This window comes from Notolabrus celidotus, chromosome 8, assembly GCF_009762535.1.
Source record: "Notolabrus celidotus isolate fNotCel1 chromosome 8, fNotCel1.pri, whole genome shotgun sequence".
NCBI classification, from domain to species: domain Eukaryota; kingdom Metazoa; phylum Chordata; class Actinopteri; order Labriformes; family Labridae; genus Notolabrus; species Notolabrus celidotus.
Window position 1 is genome coordinate 20,033,468 of NC_048279.1, and position 19,459 is coordinate 20,052,926.

Genomic DNA, 19,459 nt, shown 5'->3' on the forward strand with positions numbered 1-19,459 from the left:
TTTTTACCCTGTATGTGTATTATTTCTTTTGCAGCTTATAATTACTGTGTATTAAAATTAGAATCATTCTTATGGTGCATCATAAAGAGAAAAAACAAAAAGAGTCACAAGAACGGTTTATGCTGTTATTTACACATATACAGAGAAAGTACAAAAACAATTGTACATTTGAGCCTGCATCCCAGAGGACGCGGCCCGCAAATAAAGCATGATAATGTGCATATGAAAAAACGTCACCACCATCACTGAACATGCATCACTCCTTTTATTACCCAACTTGCAGCCACTTTCATATTTTCTGCACTTCTCTTCCCTCTCATCTTGGCATCTATTTTCTTTTTATTGCCGCTCACAGAAGAATTTCTTCAGTGTTTTAACATTTTTTTGTTTAAAGAGTAAGGTAGTGCACCAAACTGTGCATGTGCACAGGTGAATGGAGTTGTGGAGAGTACATTTATAAATGAGATTGTAAGAAGGTTTAAGCACCAGAATATTGACGAATGGTCCAAACAAGCATTTATATGCATTTTTGTGACACTTTTTTTTTGGTTTTTGATTTTTATTAAAAATAAATGAGGATGTTTATTTAAAATACATTTTTATGGAATTGATTTATTGAGAAGGTGTTTTAGAACTTGCCTTAATTTGGCTGATATTCTGCCCCTTAAAGAACATTTTATCTTAGATAAAGCAAAGTCAGTTTGGCTGCATTGAGTGGAAAACCCCTCGTAAACTATTTATCAAGTTATGTCTCAGTGTGGAGGATGAATTTCCTTTTCAAGGTCTACTGGGTAAATGTCCATCTGCTTCTTATTCTAATGATAGAATAAGTACAAGCATAACAAGTACAATCACAGGGTGACAAGAAATGTTAAAAACAAGTTTTCTCTCCTTTTTGGGATGTGAAAAAAGTCTCAGGTTCCCAAGTACTGAAGGTTTAATCTGAGAAAGATTTGTCTGAAAACAGGCACCACTTACCATTGTTTTGGGTCCATCACCTCAAACAGATGGGACTGCTCCCTCAGTGTTTTTTTTCTCCGTTTCATGAGTCAAACGTTAGTCCCACTGTCCTCATGTAGGTCTAATTGAATGTATTTATCCTCCCAGGGATAACAGATACTGCTTATTGATTACGGCGTGGTGCCACGGCTCTATTCCCTTTCCTCGGCCCAGGGTTGGAGGTTCTGCAGGGCGTACAGGGAGGAATTATGGGCGCACAGTGGGTCCGTGACCGCTGATTCGCCGAGGGACTTCTGGAGGGCGGACTGCTGCAGCTGCAGGATGAGCCGATTGGCCTGTTGACGCTCCGCCTCCCGTTCCTCGGCTGTCTGTCTCCTGAAAGAAGACAGGAGAACAAATCAAGTATTAATGGATACGTATGTTAAATACTAAAGTAATGTGAAATAAAAGACAAGAAAAAGAAACAACTGTAATATAGATAGGTTGCATATGTATGGGCTGAAAAATGATGACAGTGATAAGTCTTGGTAATAAAATAAAAGAATGTCTTCAGCAAAGCATGATATTAAGATATGTCTTTACCATGTGAGATAAATAATTGGACATTTCTTATGTTTCGTTTTAATAAATGTAAAAACTATAATTTGCAATTTTAATAAATCAATCATTATTATTATTTATATTATACGAAACTTAAATGGAAAATAGAAATACAATGAACACATTTAAAACTATGCCTACATTAAATCTATATATTGGCCTACTTTTTAAATTGTATCTAGACTTTTTTTCTCCTGTATTTTTTTCTTCCGTGTCATAAGGGTCAATTAACCGGAAATAGCATTTAGGGTCACTTGCAAAATGGGAAAGTTTTTTTTTTCACAACGGTGGAACTCTTCGGTGTAACTCTTCCCGGGAAATTACCAGAAGTCCCGTTTTTTTTTGCGGATGCATTTCGATGCATTACCTCAAAAGAAAAGAAAGAGAGTGTATTCGCAAATCAAACTTTTCATACTGACCTCCACTTCGTTCTGCGGTTCTGAAACCAGGTTTTGACCTGCGCGTCCGTCATCTTCAGACTCTTGGCCAGGGCGGCCCGCTCGGCGCTGGCCAGGTACTTCTGTCTATGGAAACGTTTCTCCAGCTCGCAGATCTGAACCCTGGAGAAAGATGTCCGTGGCTTTTTCCGCTTTGGTGGAGTCCGATTCTGGTACGGGTGTCCTATCCGTCGCGTGACGGCGAACGGAACCAGAGCCGCTACGGCAAGCAGAGAGAGACACATCGGTAAGTACAAGACAAAGATTCGACACAGCACCCAGCAGAATAATTCACTCCCTACTCTGTATGGAAATTCAAGGCCATAGATCACACATATCTGCCCTGTTTGACAACAAACCCCGATTTCGACTGTGTAAGCCACGTGAGAGATATTAGAGAGGATATTTATGAAGAAAGATGAGTCTGGCCAAAGTATTAGAAATAATGCAATTAAATGTTGAGATAAAAAGTTGTTTTGGGTTAAAAAAAAGAAGATACATTTAAATTGGTTATTACGGATGGGGTAGAAACCTGTTGGAGTATTTATATTTTAATAAGGCTACATGTCACAGGACAGGCCTCTGCTAATAAAGCCTCCTGTAATCTTGAAAAAGGGCGGAAGCCTATATAAATCATTCTCAACCTGAACTCTATTTGTTAAAGCAAAGAAATATTAAAATACTAACTGTTTATTATTTTGGAGTTTAATTTTGTTTATGCTACTTTGTTATTATCTTAAAGTAACAGTTTCACCTCTGACACTTGCAGACTTATTATTATTAACTTCTTCATTTTGCCCTTAGTACATTTTGAGTTGATTATTACTACAGCGTTATTCTCGACAAAGTATGCTGCTAATCGTTTGTCATAAAACAAATTACAGTTTTATTTTGTCTAAATTATTTATTTAACTTAAATAAAATATTCAACTTCTTTGACATGTTGAAGTTCAGTAAAACAGAAACATGGCGTTTAATAATACTGCCATTAATATATAGGCCTACTGCGTTAAAAAGAAGATATTCAAAGTTTGTTTTATCTTCTTGGGCCGTTTAAAAGCGCGCATATTTCTGGTGGCTCTCAGAAGCCAGTAGCCTTACACTATAGTCAAAGAATACTCAATGTTTTAACATACTAAAATATTAACAAGATGAACCCATGCGGTCTGACAGCTGACCCACCTGATATTCTGTCCTTGGCGAACCTGTTCCCTATCCAGGGGAAGCACAGCCCTCCAAACCCTGGGACAGCGCCCTGCACGGGGGCCGGAGGTCCCGCGGCTGTCATGGGTCTATGGGCTGGGACCCGAATCACTCCCCGACTGCCCAGACCTCTGCTCTCCACGTATGATCCCGCAGCCTCCACCGGGGGCATAATACCGGAGAGGGATATGGACAGCGCGGTATATGAGGGCGCGCTGGCGCCGGTCGGGCTTCCTAAACTGTAATAACCGTCCCCGCTGCTTAAATCGGATCCACTCTGTCTTCCGGCCGTGCGCCCGCTCTCGGGCTCCGTACCGGCTCCCAGGATCTGGTCGATGCCGAAGCTGATGGGCTCGTGATGGGCAGGTTTGGGAGGAGGACTCGGCGCGCTGGGTGCTTGCTCCATCCCCGTCGCTCTATCTCAGAAAAAAAAGAAGTAAAGAAGATGTTTTCCGGAGGATTCACAGTAGGGTCAAACTGCACCCAAAGTCACTGCCAGCTGTGTCTCCATCGCTGTCCAGTTGTGTTCCCAGAATCCAGCGCGCCCTCGTTGTGTCTAACAGGCCTCCTTCAGAGGACTGGCTCCTCTCTACAGGCTGTGTGAAAGTTTGATGGGCGTTTGGAGAGATGTGACGCTCTGTCCTCCTCTCAGCGCGTCAAAACGCTCCGTCTGGCTGCTCCGTCCTCCTCCATCCTTCTCCACCTTTCATTGGCTGGCACCGTGATGACTGATTGAATGTTAATGGGGGTAGGCCCGCGATTTGGCACAATTACCAAGACTTCCCATAATCAACCACTACGGGCGTCAGATTGTTATGTATAAAGGGCACGATATGGCAACCTCTGAGTGAGACAGTGTCTAATATCGCCGTTTTTCATTCTGATGATGGAGAAAGAAAGACAGTGTCAACTCCATCGAAATTAATTTTGCATATATAAAGAAAATCACAGGGGATGATAGGATATCGGTTCTGTTACACGTCTTTAACATTTGATATTTTCTTGGTTCAATCAAATAGGGTTTTTTAGTCATCTGTCAGTGCCCACAACACACTCACTGTGGACTTGTTTATAAGTTTTGATAACAAATGATTCAGAGGAAAAAAAACTTTTTGCTCACCTCAGGGTCTGATGAATTGATGCGTCTTCTGCCCACTTTTCAGTCGAGACACGATATGCACATCATTTGTCGTCTTTCTGTCTGTCACCTCTTTATTGATACATGTGGATTTTACGGGAATATTAATAAGTTGGTTGATGGCAGAGAAGTGCTTTACAACCAGGAGACAATTTATCACGGAAATATTATAAAAGAGGGAACAAAAGGAAGATACACCAGGCTGCATTTATATTCCCTGTATTTTTAAATCCTTCATGTCGCCGTTACCTTCAAATCAGACATGGAGTTATTTTTTTTTCAGTCACTCGACTGAAATGTGGTGTTTAATAGTGAATTATTTCGCATTATTTTTGAGCTAAAAACAATTATGTTGGACTATTTTCCCAGCCATCAAATGCGTCACGTGTAGAGCCTTTAATGTAAGAATGTAAATGCAGATGAGTTATGTGTATGCAGATGTTTTGTTCCTTTTTGCTGGTTTTCTGTCAGGTTGTGAAAATTATGTAAAACCACTAAAAACATTGACTTAATAAAACATTTATATAGAATTTATTACGCAGCATATGCATCTTGGATTTATGTAAACAGGATAATAGTTTTTAGGGAAATGTTTAGATTTTTCTGGTGCGTAATTACGCACATGGACCCATCTCGTCTCCCTTTAAAAATAAACGGTCAGCAGCCTTGGCTGTGAACCACCAGCACCCATCGCGCGTGGAAAAGCACTGCGTGGCCTTATTTGTTCCTGATAGCCAGTGCCACATTAAATGACCTGACAGGGGAAGGCCATGGGCTACTCCAGATAAAGTGTCCGGGCTCTGAAAGCGGCTAACCGCTCAGATTCAATGTAACAGGCGCCCAAAGTGACCGGATAATCACATTTCCCCTAACTTGTCTCAGGGACAGACAAATGTGCGTGGGGTTCGGTTGCGGCAGGTGGCTTTTTAAGCGATCACATTACAGGACTTTAACAAACTAAAGGCCGACATATTCATTTAGTGACAACCTTCTTAAATGTGTGAGCTTTTAAAAGATCTGCTCGACCTGTCCATTAATTATCATTTGAGGGGCATGTTTTTTAATATGGAAAAACTATAATTTAGTGAGTATATTTTGCCTAACGCTGTCTTCTTTGTTATATTTTATGCAGTTTATCAGCCATGAATGTCTGTGTATTTGTGTTTGCACCAAAAGTAATTATTCAGGGAATTATGTAGCCTCAATTATCTGCTAATATTCCCTGGATTTAATTAAAACTTTATTCTGCAATAAAAGTTTTAAAGTATTTTTTTGTTGTAATAAACTTAAAAATCTAACGGAAATGCAAACTGTGCTTGGTTATATTTTTATATTTAAAAAGCTCCTCGTCACCTCACCTTTCACAATAAAGGCTTATAAAGCAATATGAGATGGGACAAGGCCTGAGGTGTTTGTTTGGCAATATGGACAGACTCTGAGTGTTGGCCGCCTCACCCCGCCATATGTGAGCTCACCGGTGGCTTTTGATGGGGGAGAATTGGTCTGTTAGAGCTGTCAGCTTTGTGGACATTTTTATGTTTGTCTTCATGACATTTGCAAAATAGTAATTCCCCAAATCAGCCATGCCTCGCTTTTTAATCTAATATACAACAAATTGGTTAAACTCCTTCTAATGCAATTACATGTCAACTCCATTATGCATTTTTAGGGCTCTCCGAAAGTTAACAATTATTGCATCAGTCCCGGATGGACACAGTGAAGGCAGTTTCCTCCAGCCTGCTCTGAGCAGACGGGGTCCCACTGCTTGCAGATGTTGGGTGTTAGTAATCCGGTGTAATCCAGTGATTATGAGCGATTATGACACATTAGCTCTGACCTACCAGGGTAGCACCGTGACTCCAGTTCATCCAAAACGCACTTGGACAAAACCCTTATTCTGCCTGCTGCCAGCTTTTTCTGAATGTATTGATTGTCTGCAGACACTATCGGATCATTTCATCGCTTCATGATGACAGCAGAAAGGTAAAAGATAATTGATAACAAGAGTCCACTTAAAAATTCGAACACATACACTCTTTATTTAAAAGGCAGCCTTAAGTGATCTCGTTTAGGCCAAAATATTTGGATGGTGATTCTGAAAAGCCTGCAGCGCGCACGAACAATTAAGAAGCGCATCAATCCTCGTTTTTTTTCCACAGGCAATATAAATGCTGACACCCTGATTCCAAAAGTCCAAAAAGAAACGACAACAAAAGAGTGAAAGAGTGCGATTTGTTTGAAAAATTACCACTTGATCTGCATAATCGGGGGTCTGGGCTGCAGCTCGGTACCCGGGGGCTGCGTTTTTATTGCGCGTCTCTTCGCCGTTATCAATTTCAGCAGCGCGCCTGACTTTTTAAAAGGGGGACGAGGCCGGCTGCCTCTGAATAATGAATGACACGCTTTTATATTGTCGCTAAAGTGCCCGTGATGTTACAATATGAAAAGGCAGCGGTAAGTAATAGTGCATTTAAAGGGGATGTAGTGTATTATTATGATGTAAAAGAGAAGCAGAGAGGCGGTGCAGAGAGGGAGATGAGTGCAGAGAGAGAGAGAGATTGTTTTATTACAATAAGAGGAGATGAGTTTGCCTCGCAGCGAAATGGGGACCAGTTAATGAAACTTTACCGCAGCTAACGATTTCCCCTCCCTCGCTCTAAAAACCGCCCTTATGAAATATTTAAACTATTTAATATAGGTAGTATTAAGCTGAAAGACACAGGCATCGGCCATCTGACAACATTTACAAGGCTGTGGATTCTTTAAAGTTGGCTAAACAAAGCTTTACGGCCTTCTTTCCCTCAACCTCACATACAACAGAGCTCGTGCGCTAAATCACGCTCACATTGAAGGCAATATAGTGCAAATGTGTTTTACTGTTGGGAGACTTGATTTGGTCTAATTTACACTTCTCTCCACACCACGCCATGCGTCTTTTCCACGCACAACTGCAGCAGTTTAAAGGCTCGTCCTATCAATATAAACCTGTCTTGTCTGTAATGGGAGGGATAGCCTAGCATGTGTGTGGGGGATAGAGTTTCATATTGACAAGCTCAGTGGGATTGTTGGATGAGAAGAGAGGAATGGGATCCCCCATCAGGGACCAGGTCAGGGCCATCATCATCCCGGGGCTGTCACCGGACCACTGCTTTGTGAACTGTGGGCACAATTCACTCCACAGACACCTAAAAACTGATTAACCATTAGTGTCACTTTAAAAGTCAAAGATTTGGCATGTAGAAAGGATATGAAAGACATCAGCCTTAAGAAGTCTCTTTATTACAAAAAGAAGTCACTTTTTAAATGTTTTTCGGCCAATCCTAAAAATGTTAAGGTTCCTTTTTGATATATTAATTCAGCAACCAATACAAAGACTCCCAGTGTGATTTCCTTGCAGGAGAAATAGTTGCTATGACTGATTTTAGTGTATGAATATCAGGATGCACATGAAACCACATGAGGATCCCCTGATATAGCAGACATTTGTTTCAATGAATATCACATTCTTGTTGCACTCAAGGAACAATATGCTCAAACTGAGTGTATGTGTGTGTGTGTGCGTGTGTAAGGGTGGACCATGTAAGCCTGTCTGATGGTTGAATGCATGGCTGCCTCTTCACGCTGGTTAAAAGAAGGGAGGGGAGGAGGATGGAGAGGAAGAGAGAAAGAGAGGGAAGTAAGTAACCACACAGACGTGAATTACAGGGATGGACGGAGAGCAGAGAGAAAAAAAGCAGGATGGATGGAAGGCTAAGACTGAGACATGAGAGAAAGAGTTAAAACATTAATGGAGGCTGATGATAATTGAACACATGTCTTTAGTTTGGACGAGAGGATTCCCACAGCATTGTCTCCTCTTTATGTGTGTTAATCTCTGTCTTATCTCTTCTCAGACTTACTGTAAGTAAAAGTATCCGTTTCTGTGGAGACATTTTCAGAGGCTTTCAGAGGGATCTGTCATGGCCAAAATGACTGATGTAATTAATTAGTGAGTGCGTTTGCTATTGCTTTAATGACTTATGACTGATTTATGTGTGTGTGTGCCAGTGTGGGTTAGTGTTTAAGAGCAGCTGAGTGCTCCTGAACGCCCCTGGTCGTGCTGCTAATGTGTTAATTCATTACCTCTTGTAGCCAGTTGCATTGTGTCAGGGCTGTGTTTCCCCATCTCTCCCTGTCTGTGTCCTCTCCGCTTCATAAAAGCCGATTATCCGGCATGTCGCCGCCGTTCCACTCGTTCTCTCCTGCCTCTTGACCTCCTCACCCCTCCTGTTGCCTGCCTGCGGGGCCCTCAGGCAGGGGAGGGGAGGAGGGGAGGGAGGGGACAGAGAGGACCAGCTGCCACCAGCCATAGTGCTGTGGAGGCTGGCAGAGGGAGCCACTCCAGCCCCCTGCTTCGCTGGGCCTTCTGGCCCCTCAGGGTGGAAGGGTGGAGGAGGGGGGGCACCAGCCAGCCTCATGCCACCAGCCCCACCTGTCTGGCCCCAGGCACAGGAGTGTGACCGATTAGACTCGCTAACGCATATATATATATATAACCACATATGCATTTTATTGCTGGATGACCCCAAAGGTGTCTACTCTGTAGTCACATTGATTTGATCAACCGTGCTTTAAAAATATTTTATGCGCCACAAGAGTCTCTAAAGTTCTAGATGTGCAATCAACCCTTTAGATTTAAGAAAATAAATGTTAAAAAGAGTTCATAAAAGTTGCCCCTACTCATGCACCAGGCCAATGTTTAACTTCTGTTCCAGGCTGAACAACAAACACAATGTTATTGACTAGCATGCAAATGTCATACAACATGGCATTAATAGCAAATAACTGGAAAGCTTCTTTATGTGGAAGCACCATACATTCAGAGTCAAATGCAAACATTAGTAGGCACAGTCAGATGGAGCCCTCAGTATAAAGTCCTTGCATTCTCATTATCATAGCACCAGCCAGCAAGTAATGTTAGCAAGTACAATGGCTGAGGAAGGATCAAAGAACCAGAGAAATGTGGATGATTAAAATCTTTTGTGCCCCGGCTGCGTTTAAAACTTGATCTTGATTAGTCAATCCCCCCTAGCAACAGTATGTTGTTTCTTGACAGTAAAGTGTAACCAGAGACAACCTGATTCCCCACGCCTAATCAAATTAAGGAGTCTGGCACATTTGACCTCTGCCTGTTGACACTGTGGCAGATGGCTGTCTAACATGAGTCCGGTTTTGCTCGAGGTTTCTGCCTGTTAAATGCAAAATTTTCCCTTGGCACTTTGCACTTGTTAAATGCTGCAAAGTGCTCTGCTCATGGTGGATTAAGATGAGATATGACAGAGTCCTGTCTGTAAGATGGGACTGGATCTTATCCTGTCTTGATGTTGGGTCTTTGTTAATAATAATATAACATAAGGTGCATTTCGACCAAGAGTTCCGGGGTCTTTTAGCCCCCAGAACTACTTTCCCCGGAACTAAAAGGTTCCTGTGCCCCCATTGTTGTCTGCGTTTCGACTGCGGGCTGGAGTCCTGGGTAGATTGTGCAAATCAGGCCAGTGACGTATGGAGGAAAAAAAAAATATACTAAATAATATTTTGAAATCTTAATAAAAAAGTAAACTAGTATGCATTTCCAGGAACTCCCTCTGTGTTTCAACAACTGTGTAAACTTCACAAACACTGTTACGTTCAACCGAAAGTCCCAAGACCTTTGAAAAGTACTACCCCCAAAGCAGGGGCTTTTCATGGGGGAGATTATCTACCCCTGAACTAAATTTAGACCCTGGTTCCTCCAGTCAAAACGCACGTAGTTCAGGGGTAAGGTCCCTACTTCCGGGGTAAAGTTCCTGCGGTCGAAAAACACCAATAGATTATGGTCTAGACCTGCTCTGTTTGTTTAGCATTTTGGGATAACATTTGTAGGGTTTTGGCGCTATATAAATAAAGATTGATTGATTGTAAAATGTTAGCTCCGGTTATTGCTGAAAATCGTTACACAGCATGGAGGATATTTTGAATAACTTTTGTACCCATTTGGAAAGCAGGAAATTACAGATTCATAGTGAATGGCTGACCACTCAGCAGCGAAGGAAAGATAAAGAGAGTAGGTCAACAGCACAGAAACAGCTAGGGGTTGACTGAGAAAAGACACTGTAAGCTGAATCAATGAGACGTCGACCAAATTGAATAAGGCAGGCACAAATCAAATGCAAAACAGGAGATGGTGTGGACTTTGCCTTGTCTAACTTTCAATTCTCAGCTTAATGTAATTTATAAAAGATAACTTATAAATGGATGGAAACTTTCAGTTTAATGTTATACCAAACAGCAAGGCTGATACGGATATGCAGTGCAACGTTACCAACATTTGAATCATAGGGACTAGTTTTTTTATTCTGCACACATGATTTTAAATCAGTGAAATAATCCGTTAATGTGTCTCAGTTGGTAGTTGGGTTAACATCTGGATAATGTAAAGTGAGCAGGTGGTTGGAAGCCCTTCAGGATAAGACAAGACCCTTCTGCTTTATGTTTGGGTCCTACTTATGTTGTCGGGTTTCCTATCCACTGTAAACACCTGCTCACTTTATATGATCCTTTACTTGACAAATAATGGGTCACTTTTGCTTTTTAGAAATATCTTCTTTAGAAATCTTTTACAGACACAAATTATGTGCAAAATAAACTGAACAGCAGAAAAGAACAAGAACTGTAATTTGACGTTTATTTATCACAAGTCACTTAATTGAACAATGTTATCGTACATATTAATTTTACTCCCATAATGCAGGCCTATTCCTACTTCATAGAATCTTACGTACACATCATCATTACACATGTTTGCACACACTCACAACAAAGTACACTACACCCCTCCTCACACACACACACACGGCAGATACACAGAGGCACTTTGCTGTGAGGCGTGAAAGAGCGAGAGCTAAGTGAGGCCACTCTGGAGCGCTATCCTCTATATTGATTTCCCATTATCAGAGGCCAGTCCCTGTGGAGTCATTAGTGCCGGGATCAAACAGACAGACAGAGAAGGAGACTAATACCAGTCACTTACACCAGCACGGGGAGATCACCTTACCTCCCTGAGGGTAGGAAGGCCAGAGAGGAGCAGAGGAGGAGAGGAAACGAGGGAGGAGAGGGAGGGGAGGGGGGGACTGATAGTGGACGGACGAGTGCAATGAGTGGGGCTAACAGATGGAGACAGCAATGTGTGGAGAAACAGGAAGAGGGGAGAGGTGGGGTTTCACGGTGGAACGTTCATGGGCAAATTGTAGAGCCTCTTTGATCACTTTATTTGGTTCTTCTGTTTTGTCTGTTGCAGCGGAAATGTCTCCCGTCGCACTCCTCTTTCCTCTTTCCCCCCAGCTAAGCATCTCACCATCCCCCCTAAAACATGGCTGCCCTTTTGTTATTGCTTAAGTTTTATGTTTTCCACTTGATGCCTAACTTTTCGCTTTGTCCAACCTTGTGGAAAAGGCAGCCAATAAAGCTCCTTGCCCTCCTATCTGTCAATAATTTTATGATAAAGATGCTATGATGAATGGTTTTCATGTAGCCGGCAGCTGTCCTCACACCACAGAGAGACAAAGAGAGATAGAGAGAGAGAGATGTAGAAAGAGCGAGAGAGAGGAATATAAAATGTGAGATGCTCATTTTGGTCCCTTCCTTCATAATTTCTGTGGATGTATTTATTCTCTATGGATTCAAGGGGAGCAATGAATTCGTAGTTTGAATCAACACCATCCATCTTATTCACTTCTGCCTGCCAGTGAGCCCTGCAAGTGCTGGTCAGGCTTATACTACACACACAAACACACACACACATTGGGACTGACACACACACTCAGCTCAGACGGGGGTGACCCTGGCCTGACCCCCCTGCTGACCCCCAATCTGTTCCCCAACCTCACACCATGAGAGACCGGGGCACACCGGGCGGGACGGGGACACACACACGCTCAAAGACACACACATTCACGCACACATGGGCATATCGCACAATGTGTGATGTGATGGATATCTCCTCAGACAGTACCATGTGTGTGGGCAGTGTGCGTGCGGACATCAAGTGTGTCTGAGTGTGTGTGGTGCCGTACCCTCTGCCCCCTCCCACTGGTGTTAATTGATTCTTGGTGCGCTCTGCTGATTGGTGTGAGGACCCCTAGAGGCGGGCCCAGTCTCCACTGATGCCCCCTTCCCATTTGTGTAGCACCTTTCACACACACACACACACACACACACACACACACACACACACACACACACACACACACACACACACACACACACACACACACACACAAATATACTGTACACACCACAGTGATACATAGTGAATGGTATATCTGTGTGTACATAAACATCCTTATGTCCAAATGTCCATGAGCTCATCAAACAGTAACACGTGTAGAGCTGACATGTTCTGGTGACAAAACACATGAATGCACACACACATAAGTGCATGCACACACTCACACACACACATCTTTCAGGGGGTTTTCACACCCCAGTAAAGAGGAAGCTGGCTCGCTGACATGAGCAGATTGCAGATCATATGAGACTATCCACACAGAAAAAAAGTGAGTCTTAGAGGGGATTCATGAACAATATAGGTGGGCAAAGGTGTGTGTATGTGTGTGTGTGTGTGTGTGTGTTTGTCTGAGTGTGTGTGTATGTGTGTGAGAGAGAGAGCCAGAAAGACAGTAAGAGAGATGAATCTCTGGTTATTAATTTCCAGCCGCGGCCCCTGGGTGAGATGTTAATATAGGGCTGATTGTGACTAATTTCTTATTAATTGCCATCAGCGATTACACAGTGGCCAGTAATGGGGCTAATTTGTTGAAATGAATTTGGTTTTTCAGAGGCATTTTAATTGCTGCAGGTGGGCAGCATCTTGTGCACACGGTCGCTTTTGTTTTCAGCAGGAAACTTTTGAAGTTGTGCGGCTGCTGCGGTGAACCTCTGGTAATTTTGTATCAATTACAGCACATCATTACAAAAGTATAAAAGTACACATGTCTGTGCATGTATGATCTTTACGAGTGCTTCTGCCTCCTCTCTGCAGATGCACACACAAACAAACCTTTGCAGCATCATTGCAAATTTCATGGAATCTTATTCATCAGGTTTATGTATCCTCTGTCTCCCATATATCTCTACGCGTTCATGATCATTACAGTGGGGACGCAGGGACATTTAAGTTGTTGCCTTTGTTTGTTGAATGTTTATAGCTTCCGTTAGCACAGCCTCAACGACCACTGAGGAACCAGTAGATACAAAATCCAAATCCCCCTATAAAAGAGGAGATGCCCTCTGGGCAGCCATAGCTCATAGTTGGCCTGATTTAGTGGCAGCCAGGAATCCGGGCTTGAATAAAGACAGAGAGAGCGAGGGCAGAGTGGGAGAGAGAGAGAGAGGAAAAGATAGCTCCCTGTGTGATAAATAGCCCCGGCTCTCTCTATTGCATTAGCCGTCCGGGCCGATAGATTGCGAGCCCAATAGACCCAGACGTATGCGATTGGTTTCTCATATAAAAGTTGCATATTAAATTCCTTCACAGGACTGTGCCCCCCAAGCATGAAAGAGGGAAGGAAGAAATGGGAGTTAAAAAGGCAGAAAGTGGAGAAAGGAATGAAGGAGCAAGAAAAAGGCTTTTTATGAGAGGAGGCAGAGAGAGTTGGGGACGCCACAGAAGAAGGAGAAGTAGAAGAAGAAAAGGGAAAGATAATAGCAGGAGAAAAGTAGCTTGATGCTGGGGAAGACAAATGATGATGTCATGCATTTAATAGGTCCGTGGATATTGGGCGATGAGTGCGACCGTACGTCCATTTAATCAGTATTGCTTCCCGATGAAGATTTCTCTCTTGTTTCTTGCTCGCTCCCCCCTTCCCCTGTTCTCAGCCGCTCTCCACATGCTAACGACCTCTCTAATTGTTTCCAAGCTCATTAAGATGCTGATGTTTTAATAGTAATTAATCCGTCATTTGCCTACATGCAAACACGGGCCACTGAGGTTTGTTCATCGCTGCTTCAATACACTGATAATGCAGTAGCCCAGTCAAAGGAGACAATATCCTGCTAATTTAGCTCATCACTGTTAATTGGTTGTTAAGTGCCTTTAATTACCAGGCAGGCTTTGGGATTTGGGTCGGCAGAAAGAGGGGGATCGCTCTGATTGTCCCTGCCGCTGTAATGGATCGAGTGTGAACTTTGAAAACTGGAATAAATGACCAAAGAGTGAAAAGAGACGCTTATTGACCTTGTTCTGTTTTCTAGCCCGGCTCCTTCCTCTCTAATTTCCTATCCTCCTTTCCTCCGTCCTCCTGTCCCTTCCTCCATCTCTGTCTTTCTCCCTATCTCTTTCTCCATGATATTATTAACTCATTAAGTTTTTTTCATTATTTTTAATAAAAGATGAGTTATGGCTTTAGCCTCACTGTGGCAGCATCCCTCCTCCTCCTCCTCCTCCTCCTCCTCCTCCTCCGCGTCCTCCTCCTCCTGCTTCTTCCTCCCTTCCACTTTAACCATTTACTCCCCCTCCTTTTCTCCTCCCTTCTTGGCCATATTGTGCCTCCTGCAATACGTTTGACCCTTGAACTGCGGTTTCTGACCTGGGTGTTGCTGGTTACAACATTCTGTCCATCCTCTCTGCTTTCGTCACAGACACTCACATCTATCAATCATCTCTCCTCCTCACAGGGCTGAGAAGTCTTTAGATGGCATTCATAAGATTTATGATGCATGATTCTCCTCTGTGTGTATGAGAGAGAGAGAGAGAGAGAGAGAGAGAGAGAGAGAGAGAGAGAGAGAGAGAGAGAGAGAGAGAGAGAGAGAGAGAGAGAGAGAGAGAGAGAGAGAGAGAGAGAGAGAGAGAGAGAGAGAGAGAGAGAGAGAGAGAGAGAGAGAGAGAGAGAGAGAGAGAGGAAAGAGAGAGAGAAGAAAGAGAGACAAAGGCAGAGAGAAGAGGAGAGGGGTTTGTCGATGACACAGTTGAATAATGACAATATCTATGATTGATAGCTCATACTGAGCAGGTTGGGTGTGTGTACTGTATTTGTGTGTGTGTGTGTGTGGCAGAAAGAGAGAGTCTATATGTTCTGTTTTTCCTCACATTAATCTGATGTTAAAGAAGCAATGATGAATGGTTTTCATGTAGTTTCAGCTGTCAATGGTCACCCTGAAAAAGAGAGCAGGAGAGAGAGAGGTGGAAAAGGAGAGCAAGTGACCAGAATTATCAAGGGACAAATGATGTTTATGTGGGAGTAGAGGGACTCGGAGAGATGAAAGCGTAATAAATGTCTTTCAGTTAGAGAGGACAGATAAAACCCAGTTATTAACCACTCTGCTTTCAGCCACAGAAAGACTAAATGAAATATTTACTGCATAATCTTGTCATTTTCTTAACATCCTGAGTCATATGTTTGAAAAAAAAACTTTTAAATGCATGTAAATTAAAAATTGGGATTCGTTGCCTTATACACAGTGCACAGATGTAGTTCTTTATTGTTATCATTCCTTCTCAAGAAGTGATCTCTTCTGGTAAGATTTATCATACAAAAAACCCAGTCCTTGATCCAGCTGAAAGGCCTCGCAGCTGAAAAGATTCTTCAGCAGTCTGCACAGCCAGAGTCAAGTATTTTTAAAAGTCACAGTCACTTTAGTCTCTTCTTTTGTTTCCATGAGCAGCATTTTCTCCACGCTGTAGGGCTATATCCAGATAATTGCATGTCTGTATTTTTCCTGACACTGGCACAACAGCCACAGGCCAAAGTTGTGGTCACATTACCATTCTGTTCGACAAAGTTGTTCCTCACTCAGCCTGAAAGAAAAGAAAGGATGATGTCATGATTGTGAAGCAGGGATAACATAAATGTTGAGTGGAGTGATAACAAAACAGACAGTGTTTTGGAGCAATGCTACGTTCATTGTCTGGTAGTGGGATATTGTTCAATATGAGTGGTATGTATAAACACTCACCATCCACTACATGAGCTATTCCTGTTCTACTGCTTGATATATCCTATCAGCAAACCACATGGCAGCAACTTAAATAATTTAGGAAATTAGAACTGATGATGTGAAGTTAAAACCAGGCAGTAGAGTGGGAAAAAAATTCAAGTTTAAGAAACTTTGAATGCGACATGCACTATAAAAAAGCCTATGGGGCACTGGTGGCCTAGCCGACTAAGCATCCCATGTATAGAGGCCATAGTCCTCGTCGCAAAGGTCGCCAGTTCGACTCCCGGCAGGTCAACCATTTACTGCATGTCTTCCCCCACTCTCTACTCCCTGCGTTTCCTGTCTCTCCTCAGCTGTCCTATCCAATAAAGGCGAAAAAGACCAAAATTATATCTTTAAAAAAACAAAAAAACCCTATAGATTCTACCCAATAAAATTGAGGTAACAATTTGTACTCTATTTAATAGTATAAATTTGACCTAATGTTTAAAGTGAATACTTCCTATATTTTACTATGATAAAATACTAAAATGATTAAGGTAAAAGCTACTCATATTTTTTAATACATTTCACAACTTAAAAATAAGTTGATGACTGCCGATCTGCCAAACTTCCAATTGATAGAAAATCGACTCTCCCCACTGAGCTGCAGCCACCCTGGTTATACAGATAGATTACAGGCACTACATGATCAGCACACAAGCTAACAGCTAAGGCAACATGTTATTAAAACAATGTCTTTATTATGATTTACCACAACTGGTGCCCCACCCCACTATTAGGCCATTGGTGGTCAGGTCCCTGCAGAGTGGCACCCCAGCTGCAGGGGGTGTCCTTTATTTTTCTGCTTTGAAGGGTGGCAACACTAATATCAATCCTACCTTCCACCACGATGCCAAACCACAACCAGAGAGTCCTGCCAACCGAAACTGTCCTCAGCAAAGAAGTGATGACGCATGCGCACCCTTCAGTGCACACCCAATATCTTTGGGTAGATATTATTTAGTTTATTTGTGTAGACATTTTTACTGTTAAAAAATAGGTAAAGAAGGTCAAATGTACCCATTATAATACAGTTCACCTGCTGACCAAATTTTCTTTTAGTATAATTTAGACAATTTGTTTGGATTATATTTAGTACACACAAAAATCCTTTTTTATAGTGGGGTTGTTAGTGCCGGACAGGCTGGTTTGGGAATTTCAGAAACCGCTGATCTGCTCTGATTCTGTGGTGTAACCATCTGCAGGGTTTGAAGAGAATGGTTTAGAAAAGACAAAACTTCCAGGGTGCTTTCACACCTGGATTGTTTTGAGAAGTTGTTCTAAATCAGGGTGTGTTTTGCCTCCTTGGCCCAGGTCGTTTGGACATATGTGAACACAGCAATCGCACCATGATGCAGAACAAAATAAGTGAGCCAAGGTTGTCTAAGAAGAGGTGGTCTCGGCTTGCATCCAATCAAACTCTGCAGCAGTCTGTTTGCAGTGAGAACACAATCAACCCAGCAACCAGTACAAATAGCTGCATGACTCATCACACTCCAGTAAAAGGTGAGGTAGTTAACATAAAAATAGTGATAGGCTAACGTTAGTCACTGTCTCCTTCCAATTCAACATCAGCAGAGCTAGTGCGAGGTGTGGCAACATAACGGGACTCGACAACATCTGCTGGTGCATCAGCTGGTTTAGGTCAGAGGATTTCGTACAGATTCTCAAACCAGGGGAACTTGTCCTAATCCCTGGAACCTATTTTGCCAAGGCAATCTTGTACTTTCACATACTGCTGTTGGAGTTTCCTGGCCTTCGTGCAACACTGCTCGGCAGAGAAAGACGGCTCTATGTTTTCATTATTGGTGTCCAACATTCAGTGGTGGACAGTAATAAAGTAAATTTACTTGAGTACAGTACTTAAGTACAGTTTTTGAGTATCTGTACTTTACTTGAGTATTATTTTTTGGGGGTACTTATTACTTTTACTCCACTACATTTATCAATGCTCTAGTTACTTACTACTTTTGCTTTGAAGTCAGCTGATTCATTTTCTTTTCTGAAATCAGATCCCAAAGACCGTAAACTGTTAGTACTTGTGTTTGGTTTGTTTAAATGGTGTAGCTGTACCTCAGTTGTGCGTAGATCAAATGCCAATCTACAAAAGATCACCAGCATGTCGTGGTCTGTAGCTAACAAACTTGTTTTCCAGATTAACATTTTAAACATGTCTGTGCCTGTTGTAACTTAGTCCCTCATTATATTTCATGGTATACTTTTTAGATATGAAATGATGTTTTCTAGATCAACTCAATGTAGCAGAATGTACACCCATGCATTCTTGACTGCACTCGTACTTTGTGAAAATACACTTTGAGAAATTTTAAGAAGTACTTTGAATACTTCAGTATTTTTAAAAGCAAGTACTCCAGGACTTTAACTCAAGTACTAATTTGACTGAACAACTTTCACTTGTATTGGAGTAATGTTTGACTAGGAGGATCTATACTTTGACTTAAGTAATGAAGCTGTGTACTTTGTCCACCATTGCCAACATTTGACAAATATTCTCATCTGCCCAAATGTTGATGAGGCATTTGACCCCTTTACCACTTCAAGTCAACCAACCACCCAAATTGTAGGAAGGTTAACTGACTATTGTAGTTGGCGTCACAGAGCTGGCTTCCACAGTTGAAAGTGTGACCAGTACCTATGGGTGTACACCTGTTTTAAGCTTGTAGAACAGCAATAGTAGCTCAGATGATTGCTCTTTTTAATTAAGGTTTGCAGAAGTGCATTTCAATCAAAATTCCCAAGGGGCGGTTTTCAGCACCTTGTTGCACCTTTTGCTGTTCTAGATGCAAAAGATGCTCTGCACAATAATCATAAAGATTGGGGAACTGCCGTTTTTTGCACTCCAGCATTGGCTTAATTTTTCAACACTTTGCACCGTTATGAAGCTTACTTGTTGTCTAGGCGTCTGCACTCGTGAGCTGTTTGTCATTGCTGTTTTGTACATACACTATATCTTTGGCTCATTGGTGCGTCATGTCTTATAGTTGTCCAATCACATTCATGTGAGTTGTTCTTTATATATAGCAAGTTTTCACTTTTACTTAGCTCATATTTTAGTGTATGCAGACACTGTTTTCAGCCTAAACTTTCTCCTCCATGCAATGTCCTC

At 42.2% G+C, this 19,459-nt stretch overlaps 1 protein-coding gene and 1 long non-coding RNA gene across 2 annotated transcripts; one reads left to right on the top strand and one right to left on the bottom strand.

The window, feature by feature from the left end:
- Positions 1-111: 111 nt before the first annotated feature.
- LOC117818047 (T-cell leukemia homeobox protein 3-like) lies at positions 112-4,062 on the bottom strand. The gene is made up of 3 exons (XM_034690903.1): positions 3,180-4,062; positions 1,980-2,217; positions 112-1,335 (listed from the first exon to the last, which is right to left on the bottom strand). The coding sequence occupies exons 1-3, from the start codon at positions 3,604-3,606 to the stop codon at positions 1,152-1,154; spliced, it is 849 nt and encodes a 282-aa protein (XP_034546794.1). The 5' UTR covers positions 3,607-4,062; the 3' UTR covers positions 112-1,151.
- On the top strand, positions 1,789-4,872 carry LOC117818048. The gene is made up of 2 exons (XR_004632289.1): positions 1,789-2,244; positions 3,218-4,872. It is a non-coding gene; the product is annotated as an uncharacterized LOC117818048 (long non-coding RNA).
- Positions 4,873-19,459: the final 14,587 nt, after the last annotated feature.